An 11,545-nucleotide genomic window follows, 5' to 3' on the forward strand; every position below is an offset into this window, starting at 1 on the left:
GGGGGGGGGGAGATTTGTCACCCTGTATACGGAACGATACGTGTCGTACACGGACCACGTTTGTATCACCATTGTCATCCGAGCTGAAAGATTAAGCTAATTTCACACATGTCCGCCCGCTTCGCGCCATTCACTTACATTCACGCTTGACAGTTGACAGTGTCGCGTGACATAATATGAAACTATGTTCGCCTGATGAATGACTATATCAAAAGAGGACGTTCAAATGACAACCATTATTCTTCGGGTAAATTAATACATTTGTTACACCGAGCAAACATACGTCAGAGTTCGACGTTCCTTGCACGTTCATTTTTCAATACCTCGAGGATTCGTGGAATATCCAACTTCGTTTCACTTTCAGGAAGCAGCTAACGATGCTCAGATAAAATCAAAAAACGTCGACCGGACAGTTGTCCGTGGAAGATGGCAACATCTGCTCGGATGTGCCGCTCGATTAGTTAGGTTCTGTCCGGCTGATCGGTTGAACACGCGCGAGACACGGCTACTTGCTTCTGCAAGAAGATCCCGCCCACATCCTTCGGGGTTTACGATTACGTAATGTTCTACATATGTCCTATGAGGACGTCCACACGTGTCCCTTTCGAGTCACATATTTTTTTCTTCGTTTCCACTCTATATTAGTTCATCTCACTCTACGCTACAGAAAAAGATATTACGAAAGATCTGGACAAGCTTATTTTCCATTCTTCGATATTGTCCACCTGAAGAAATCAACGACTCACAATTGTCGAAGCTCGCTCCCACCACTCCTTGTATTCCAATATTGTCCAAACACGGTGTAAAATATGTTTGAAGATGTAAAGATTAAGAGAAAGAAAGTGAAGCATATAGGACCGTGTAATCTGGCGATGGAGCTCTGGCTCACGGTGCTTTCTTCATTCCCACGGGACCTACGACCTGCACGAATCCTTCGTAACGTCCCATCACGGTTTCGAGCAAGTGGCAAAAAAAAAAAAGAGAAAGAAAGAGGTGTTGGTACGAGGATTTTCGAGACCATCGTTGCGTCCTGGCAAGAATGTCATTTGACACAGTCCTAAACCTGATTCGCGCCACAAGCTGATCCTCGCTCTTCTTCTCCGTGTCCTTTCCTTCCTTGTTCTTTCTTCCCTCCTACCCACGTCTGTCTCTTGCGAACTGCCAGTTTTTGTCTCGTAGTGGCCGTTCCCAAGCAGAGAACAAACGAGAGAACCATGTATACATGGATGGACTTACGTAATTGTGTGCCCACGCAAGAATCCAGAAGCACGCGTGTAGGTAAATACTTGTGACGCGTACAAATACCATGCACGAGCGACCTGGTGTACATAAATAAACTTCCATGTACTGGCATTGACGTATTTCGTCGTACAGGTACACATACACCCACGGTTTCAAACGGGCACACGTACGTTCAAGGGTTGAAACGAGTTTGTGCGAAAATACACGGTCTGCCGATGTGTTGGGTTATACGGTGATGTGTGCGAACACGCACGAAGTCTGTGAGCGAAACTGCGAGAGGCGGGTGATCACGATTCCCAGAGCGGAATTCAATTGAAAGAGCGGTCCGCGAATCTCTCGTAAAGATAAGGAGACCACCATTCAAGGAAGAATAGAAACGTGGCGTAGAAAGACATTCGAAGCCGAAAGACATCTCCAAGTCCACTGAGAAGATAATCAACTCCCTTTTGTATAAGTTACTCGATAAAGTGGACTCTTTCTCAGGGGCAACGTTCTTGTTCGCAAGAAACTGATCTTCCGCGTGAACGTATTTAATAAAACGAATGATTTCTAGATATCGTGAAATCTTTCGATAAAAAATTGTCCAACGGGAAATGATCAAAATCGTGATTCTCTCTCGGTTAGACATCAGTTCTTGCACACCGCGCGTCGTAACGATGAACCTAGACGCTTTTCATTGAAATAAATATGTATTTCGTTTCGAAGGAAATTCTGAACGAAGCCTGTACTGATACCAAATTGAATTCCACTGCGCATACGTATCCACCTTGCCAGAGGAGCATTAGCCTCGTGCACGTACCTCTGGGAGGACAAAATAGACGCAACAGTCGTACGTGCCTTGAAATGGCAACATGTTTCTCGGTATACGTGTTTATTCTTTCCTCTGTCACTATACGCTGGTTTAAATATTGCGAGGTATATTCCTCTGGATGGTTAGAAGATCGACGAAAGCGAGGGGAGACGCGTGAATTGGCAGAAAAAGAGACGAGAAGAATTTTCGAGCGAGCGAGCATGGCATTTCGTTTTAGAGGTTTTTCCGTGTCATCTCGTTCCCGTGAGATCATCGAGGGGTAATAAACCACATACTTGAGATAATGCGGAATGTACTGTATTGCGGTAGAAGTGGCACTAAGAAACCAGAGAGAGAGAGAGAGAGAGAAAGAGAGAGAGGGGGAGAGGTACCATTAAGATACGAAAAAAATAAGCTATTGGTACGGAGCATAAGAAAGATCGTTTATTAATCGAATACGAACGTATCGATTTTAAAAGCAAAAGGCTGTCAATCTCGAAAAACTGCGTAACATCATCCTCGCGCGCGTAAATTTTCAAGCATCGTAAAAGCCGAAGTGTCTGGCGTCGTGATACACAAACAGCGGGATACAGCCACAACTATTGTACTGGCTGTGACCAGGGAATGATCGTAAAATCGTGTGGTTATCGATAAATCTTTCGAAGCTGTCTAAACAAGATCTACGATCGACCGGGCGACCACTTCTTTTTCCAGGTGGAATAAGAGCGATCGGGGCACGAGGTGTTCCTGGCTCGACAAGGACAACCGGGGATAAGCGTTTCTCTTTAACCGCGAGCGAGCGGTAATTTAATCGCCTGCCTCGCAGTCATTACGATCCAAGCTGGTTTATGCAAAATTATGCGTCGGTCCTGCTCCAATGAAAATTCACATACCTACGCACACGTCATGCATTTCGTAGCCGATGCGGTACAACGTGGTGCAGCAACAACGTGGCAGCGCGCTAATGCGATAGACGTGCTGGAGGGTAGGGGGTGGTGGTCGTGCGCGATGTGTCGTGTGTCGTGTGTAAGAGGTTTTCCTCCTTCGACGTTGTCGCAGCGTCGCCGACTAGAAGTGGCAGCGCGAGGGAGACGAAGACGGAGGCGTAGAACACGGAAAGCAGAAGGAAAAGGAAGGTAACGAGGGGAGTATGGAGAGGAAGAAAGATAGAAGAACCGAGAAGGGAAGGAAGGAAAAGGGTAGAAGGAGAGAGAAGGAAAAAAAGGAAATCTGTAGAGCTAATTCGCGTGCGAGATAACGCGGTGCCCGAGTAAGGTTGTGTGTGCTATCGTTGAAATGGTCTCCGTCGAGTCACGGAGGGGGTTGGTCAGGGCAGGGAAAGGCCACTGTCGACTTATGCCAGGGGGTGGTAAGATGATCTTATCGCGTCCTCTCTCCCTCTCCCTGTCCTTCCTCCTTCATTTTTTCCGCCACTACCTTTCACTCCCCTTCTTTCATCTTGCTCCTTCTTTCACCCCTTTCTCCTTCCTTCTCGCTAACTACTTTTATCCCCTCCTACCCCTGATGACAATATCGCGTGGCCACTGAGATAACCGGTCGTGTCATTCCTACATCGACTACCTACTTCTCAGTCCAACTAACACCGAGCAGGTTCTTCGTGTGACCGGTGTACTCTCCTCGGTAGGGACACTTTTGCGTTGCACGAGAGCCGAGTACATGGTCGAAAGCCGATTGTCATCAGGAAAATCTTACGCTTACGCTGGACACCAAGGAAATGAGAATGGAAGTTATTATGTTACGGAACAGGGGGAGGCGCTTGACGTTATCGAGAATTCGATTCCCTTTAATACTAGATTCATTAGACTGTTATCTGATGGAAGACTAGGGCCCACGTTGTTAAAGTTATCTGCGAGCGAAAAGAATGTTACGTCTAAATTACACCACATTCGTGGTACCCGCGAATTATACTCCCATGTTTTACATTTAATATCGAGAGAACTGTTAATGCATTTTTACCTATCGCGTATCTATATTTTGCCATTTATCTCCACGACGACATCCATAAGAATATTAACCCTCGAATCTTAAGCGATCAGTGGTGGGACGAATCGGCGCGACAATTTATGCTATCGGTTACTAATTTTTCTACGAGTCATAGGAGGCGTCAGATCGATTATAATCCTAGAACTCTGGCCCAGTTCAATGGAAGCCGAGATTGTGAACTGACCAGCGAAAAGTGATGGTAACGTTGACGGGAGTAAAGCGCTGGTGGTAGTGGAATGACGTTGCGGGAAATGAGTCTCGTAAAACAATGCTAGACACGCGAACACTTCGAGAAAGTGGCCCGAGTTCACCCTTCCAGCAATCGTGAACTCGCTTCTGAATGTACGTTCATATCATCTCGGCCAAGTGTCCTCGACATTAATTAATGTCCTATCGATTTATCTTCGTGATTCTCGCGTTGCATGTCCCCGGTTGGTGCATGCATTTCAAAGTTATAAATGCCGCCGGCCAACTAAAAACTTTTCTTTCCACGCACAAAATGCATTCGATCTTTACGCGAGCATGGGATAAAATCAACGTTATTCGCCGTGACAACGAAGAGTTAAAAAAATCGTGCGAAACCGAGAAGAGTGGACGTTCGTTACGGCAGAAGACAAGAACGACGAGGATAGCTCTTAATGTATGAAAGTTCATGCACGAACACGCGTGCTCATCCGTTACGGTATTCTACTCTTTCTGGCTTCGCGTACGTACGCCTCCGCCGAACGCTCGTTTCGCCTTGGTTCTCTTCACGCGTGTGAATGCCATACCGAGAACCGTCGAAATAAAGGAAGATTTTTTAGTTTCAATATCTCCGTCGCAAATACGACCGATGACAGTCGCCAGTATTATCTCCTCTTATATAATAATTGTGTAACGATCTTTGGTAGAATATTCAAGTAACTCACCGAGCATCGAGCGAATGAAAAAGCATCGGCATATAAATAACCGAGCAGACGTCGTTATTTATCAGTACCATCGTCATGTACCAGCTTTTCTTTGTTACAATACGTCGATACTTACGTTCTACGCTTCTAAAGTATTTTGTCTAACGCGTAAAGTCGTGCAATATCTTCTATCTTCCTTTACGTCACTTTCCGCGAATCTAACAGAGAAATAAGAGGAGGGTGGAAAAAGGGAGATAATAGTAAAATAGTACAACAGATCGAATAAAATCACTCGAATAAAGTTTTCATAAGCATGGATAGAAACAAGAAGAGTGTATTCGACACGGCTCCTTTTCAGGCGGGTTCGAAATATCGAGGCGAATAAACGTTGACTTTAGCTCGCTCTAGTACTCAGGCAATCGCGTAGCTCGCCGGTACGACACGTCAGTCGTATTCAGGCGCTGCGCGAGTACCTGTCTGCCGCGCGATTCGATGCAGAAGCCCGGCAGTCGATTCGCAAATCGAGAATTCGCGCACTCTTCGTGATTTTTCTACTCATTGAACGTCGACCAATGGTGAACGAGGTAACGAGAACGCGTGAAACACGGCGGATTGGCAAAAGTTTCGCGCGGGATTATGAGTAAGAAACGGATATTTATCAGGAAAACGATCGTTGTGGTGGAAAGGAATCCCGATAGCGGCGGTACGGCACGATGGATGCCTAATTAGATGATTAATCGTTCAATAGCCAGCTCCGGCAACAATGGCACGCTTATCGCTCGATCGTGCTTTTGGATGGCAACATACGGTACCCCGAAGCCTAAATTACACACCTACACGGAGGACGAATTTTGTCGCGAGCCTAACTCCGATCGAAAAATTGTCAGATTTGTCGATCAATAATATTTACGCGGATCGTGATGGCTACGTTATACTGTAGATTAACGTTCTAGCCGAAGCGTAGGGCACGAGGAAATTCAGCACGGAAACAATTCTACCTTGAACGACCAATTATCGGTATTATCGCTAGTGGAAACGTAGCTCGATGCAGAGGGATCTAGTCGCTTTCGATGCGTTTGTCCGTCGCGGCTGATTGGCCGTGTTTGTTTCACCCCGGCCTGTTTGCATTCCACCGGAAACGGCAAACAAATGACAAACAGCGGCCTTATCGTTAATTGGCGAAGGCGAGAGCCGGAAAGAAAAGAGTCAAGGAAGACTTGCGGAATTATTGCCGAGCGTTGTTAGGGGGAGGGAGCAGAGGCTGGAAGAAAAGGGTGAAGAGGAAAACCGAAGAAGGAGCAGAGACGATTGTTCGTGCTTTCTGTTATCGGATTTGCATGGCCGCGTGCAGTTATTCGAGAGGGTATTGTTGGTATTTTAATTCATACAGCTCGAATCGATCACGTCCAGTCGTCCAATAACCGTGCAGTACTTTCCCGAACCTATGACGTCACGACGGATTAGTATCCTACGATTTCATTATCACTCTCTGCTACTCCTTCGCCTATCCTTTCGCGACGATTCCATCCACCGTCCCGTAAGGGCTCGTTGCTCGATCGCTGGGCAGCACGATCGTGACTAATTAACTTATAACGGTCGATACCTCGGTCGCACGAAGTGATCATTTCATTAGTCGACAAGCCGGCATCGTTAGGAAAAATTCAAACTGCTTGGAATTGTTCGCGTGACTTTCAAACGTATTATGCATATGTTGTATTTGTATGCAAAACGTAGGTACGTGACAGAAATTTATTGGAATACTGTGTCACCGGTGAAACGTAATGCTTAAGTATCCTTAAATCCATCCCTCGCGAGACTTTCCCGTTCTTGACGGAGCAGCTGAACGATAACAGAAACGACAGGAAATTTTCGTCAGCGTACCGAGATATAGCGAGCGACCTTATTATTCTCCACGTAGGTCGAGCGAATCGAGAAGGAAGACGTTTTTAATTGGGACTGTCCGGGGTTGGAAGCACACTGTACAAGGTACAAGAAGAAGAAGAAGAAGAAGAAGAAGAAGAGGTGGGATCGGAGGTAGCAGGAGTCTCCCGCAAGACGAGAATGGACTGACCTACCTTAGGATCATCCGATCTATTCAGGCTTTTTATTCAATCGTGCTCTCTCAGGATGCGAGACAAAAGCACCGATGAAACAGAACCTCTCCCCCACGCTGCCTACCTCGTTCCACGGCACTCTGTGCGTATGTTTCGTTGGCTTTGTCTCCTCTCGGATACGACTTCCGGTGCCGCGGCTAGACTCAACCCTCAATGGGATGATGCGCCTTTGAAACGGGTGGTAGGTGGATTCCGCGATTATTCCTGCGGTTTGCCCGAAATGGCTCTCTTCTCTTTCTGCCTCCTATCAATTTCAAAAATTCCCTGTCTGTTTTCGAGCACAATGCACTTCAGAAGAAACTCCGCTTCAACGAATGTTGAGTCGGAGGAACCGATAGCCCATCGCGATCGGATATCGAACGACTAACGGGAAATCTTTTCCTTTCGACGTAAACTCCGAACTTCCGCCGTCGTTGGCAATTCTTACGAGCAACCGTAGACGAGAAGATGCATTTCGTATAGTTCGTTATAGCAGAAGTACGCGGTGAGAAGTCAATTGTCCCGGTACGCCACTGAGTCCTCCCTTTTTCCACCTCTTTCCTTTCGTGTCTCGTCCGAGTTCGTTCTCGGCGAAACAGAGGGTAAGCTCGTGGATGGATGGTCTATTGTTTCGTCGACTCGTGAGTCAAGCGTTAACGGATTTTGTCTTACAGATTACTAGATCCCTTGAAACTGCCTACCGTCGTCGGAGCGTGGCAGACCGTGGGAAGCGGGAGCTTTATTATAAATCGCGAACACGATATAAATCATCCCCGATGCAAAACGCTCACCCCGACAGCCATTCCGGAGAAGCAAAGCGGCAATTCTTACTTCTCGACAACGACGTCGCTGGATTCCTCAAGTTGATACGGTTTTTATTATGAAATATGAATCTTACGCGAAGCTTCTCATCGACGAAATTGAATAATATTTCGGCCATGATTTTACAAAGTAACATATGGAACAACGTAAGGGACTTTAGACACAAATACCTACACTCTTTGTTCCCTAAAACGAGCTATCAATGTCAAAATATCGCGTAGGGATACCGAGAGGGAAGGAAAGGGAGACCGAGTGATCGCGTAACCGTCTTTCATCAATTTACCTATCGTTCCATCCACGGGCTCCGATAAAAATTTAGCCGCGCGCCGCCATTCAAGATACAACAATAAATTAACATTGGCTCGCTGTACGGTCGAATCTTTTGTACACGAAGCGATGCTGCATTGTTAACCGTGGAACAAAGGAAGATCGATCCGCATTCTTATGGGACAAATGTTCTTTGACCGTTCGAAACTATTCAAAATGTTGACCCTTGGTTAAAAAAAAAATACGTGCGTGAACACACTCAATGACCATGTTTCACAGAAACTCATCGAACTTGTTGACTTTTTTTCAACGAGTTACAATTTGGAGTACCGTTCTGGGTTTGAGTAATATTCATGAAAAAATTGAGAATGAAAAGCCCCAGCAATTTTTCGCGTGATTTTCACAAACTATGGAGAGACTGGCGAACATGGTGACAGGCAAGAATGGGCGGGACTTTTGAAAGGAGATATCAAGGAGGTGGAGGCGAAGGACGAGCAAAGTGACTAGACAATACAGGAAAAGAAGAAATGATATCGACGTTGTGAGTGCGCCAGCGCGAGGACCGCCTACTACTCTTTTCCGTGTCGTTTTAACGACACGAACGATACCATTGTGAACAATGACACGTTAACGTTGTATTTTTATCAAAACTACAGTACATTCATTGTTTGTCCAATGTTTACAAGTAGTAAGGAAGAGCGTCGAAGTATTGTTTTATCGCTCGTTTTGAAAATCGCACTTTAAAGTTTGAAAACTCGAATTCCCGTTAATTTGAGAAAATCTACGATTTCGAGTTCGTATCTTCTCACGGTTACCATTTAGAAAAATGCGCAGGGTTGAAGCGTAGGCTCAAACAGGTCCAAATTATAGGCAACGAAACAGGAATTGGAGATGTACATTTTGCTGTTTAACATTTCCTATTGACCACTCGATCAATTTAGTAAAAAAAAAAATTGTCAAACTACTGATGTTAACATTGCGAAATCGCGAGCTGCGAACATACAAGTTCGTTTTGATACGATAGTTCTGAGAATCAGTGTTATATAGGTTCTTAGGTATAGTTTTATAGTCTCGTCGAGTAAGTTCCGCGGAAAGAACTAATAATGTCTGCCGTTTTAAACATAGCAATTTTCAGAACTAAAACGAAATAAATTCTTCCCTCTCTGTCATTTTTACGAACGTACAATAGCCAATCTCAAAAATAAAGAATACTTTTCAAATTATTAGAACGCATGTGGAGTCGATGACAATTACTTAATAACAATTACTACACCCCGCGAAGCTGCGAAATTTGTTTATTTACCCTACCACGTGCGTGGTATTCCGATAGAATTTCGACCATCGTTCCATCATTAAAATAGCAACTTTATATCGGAGTCCACTTTCAAACGATATTTACCATCGAACGTTAACCCTCCGAGAAGACGAGAAGCACGCTGACAGATTACTTACCCTGTGGCAATCTTCTAGCCACCGGCTTGGATCTCATCGCTGCACGGCGGATGATGAATTCAAAAACAAAACACTAATTGTAAGAACGCTGACAGTCCTCCGAGCCATGCGAGTTTATGCACGATCGTTTTATCCTGTCAATTATTTCACTCTATCCAACAACCTCCTTCCTCGTTCGTACAAACAGTTCGTTCGATTAAACCGATCAAAACGTTGTCTATACCACAAGCTTCTCCCTTTTCTTTCTTTCCCGGTTCACTCAGATCGATGATAGTACGATAGAATTCTCGGTGGTGGTTCGAGCCGGACACTGCGAAGGGTGCACAAAGAGAGTCCATTCCGTCACGCGGGTTCCGGTACACCGGGTCCCCCGGTTCCTCGGTGATCCGACGGCAGCGTCAGTCCGTCCGACTGGGATCCTGACGTGCGTTGGATCTGTCCTCCGACAGTGGAGGCTTCTCCTGTCCTCCGCGTCTCCTCCTTCTCCACCACCTTGTCCTCCACCCTCGCGACTCTGCCTCTCCTCCCCCTCTCCTTCCACACTCCCTCCAATCTCTTTTTCTCTCTTCCTCCGCCTCCCCCGCTCTCTCTCTCTCTCTCTCTCTCTCGTTCCTCTCACCCTTTCGCTCTTTCCCTGCTCTTGCCGTCTCTCCCTCGGTGCCACGGTTTTCGCTCCGCCGCTACCTCTGCCTTTACACCACCGCTTCTTCCACCCCTTTCTCTCTCCTCTTTCTCCTGACCGTGTTGCTTCGTGTTACTCTACTACTACGGGCCACTACTACTACGATTACTTCGCCTCCACCTCCGCCTTTTCCACCTTCTGCCTCCTGGCCTTCCCCACCTGCGGAGTCGACCTGCTCGCTTCCCCACTACCTAAGCAATCCGGCTCTGCTGTCCACCAATGATCAGCCGCTGTCTCTCCACCGCGTTCCTCTCTTCCTACGAGAGCGCAACCTCTCGTTTCTTCGCTCCCGGGCTCCTCTCCTATCGAAAGCTCCGTCTAGCCGAAGCTACTGTAACCTAGCGTATGAACGAACAAAGATGAAACTCCTCGTTCTAGTTTCTCTGCCTAGATCCATCCTGAAGGATTCCTGGTAGGCGAAACTGTCGTCGGTATACATAGCGATATAATGGTCCGTCAGTGGCAGATTGAAGTTTTCGACAGACGCAACGCTGGACCTCCCATGCAGACTTCCGGATGCGAAACACGTGTCCGTAATGTTTGTATTTGATTAACGTTATCGATGTTTATGCCAGGTTCGAAAAAGGAATATACGATTATATTATTTCTTTGATATCCTCGAGATTGCGTCTTGTGCAACATTTTAAACATCTCGCCACTCTGCTCGGTGCTGGTCGATGAGCTTGTCGGATGCTGCGTTTGGTCTTTCGCAGAGTTAAAAATTCGAAACTCGATGTATCGTTTGCAATAATAACGGTGACTTGGTAAGGAACAGGTGTTCGCCGCGTGCAGTCTCTTTTGCTGACGATACAGATCACCGAATCGCAACTTTGTCCGGCTGGAAGCTTATCGCGTCTTGCTGCTGACGTGTAGTCTGTAGCCGTTCGATACGAAGTATCTAACGTGTGCACTGATTATAAACATTCTTGTCTGATAATTTGGTTATGTCTCGGTCCATGCTCAAGTTCAACTTTCACATCGAGCGTTACGTAACGATATCGTGGTGGTCGCAATTCGATCTCGTCGTCCAGATTTCTTCGACGATAGCAACGCGTGTTAAAAGAGTAGGAGAAATCGTCGGAAGCACGTTGCCGAAAACACGTGGCGACGAATGGCGCCGGATCGATAACGCGATCAACGAGAGAGAAGGACACTTTCCATGACGGGTACACGTAGCACTTGTTTCGCGAACCGCCGCGCCGCTTGGTATCCGCGAGAATCGATCGATCCGTGAATCGGCCCGTTCGATCGATTGCCCGCGGTCTTTGCAACTCTTTCGATCGGCGCGAATCGCGTAGCGGCGGCC

General features: G+C 46.5%; 1 protein-coding gene across 1 annotated transcript in view; it reads right to left on the reverse strand.

Annotated features, from left to right (window-relative positions):
* LOC100741168 (histone-lysine N-methyltransferase MECOM-like) overlaps positions 1–10,082 on the reverse strand; it is a 58,869-nt gene extending 48,787 nt beyond the window's left edge. Inside the window, exon 1 of the mRNA XM_012393580.3 lies at positions 9,558–10,082. Within this exon, the coding sequence (XP_012249003.1) occupies positions 9,558–9,594 (37 nt within the window). The 5' untranslated portion in view covers positions 9,595–10,082. The remainder of the gene's footprint in view (positions 1–9,557) is intronic.
* Positions 10,083–11,545: the final 1,463 nt, after the last annotated feature.

Source organism: Bombus impatiens, unplaced genomic scaffold, assembly GCF_000188095.3.
Source record: "Bombus impatiens unplaced genomic scaffold, BIMP_2.2 scf_3612, whole genome shotgun sequence".
NCBI lineage: Eukaryota > Metazoa > Arthropoda > Insecta > Hymenoptera > Apidae > Bombus > Bombus impatiens.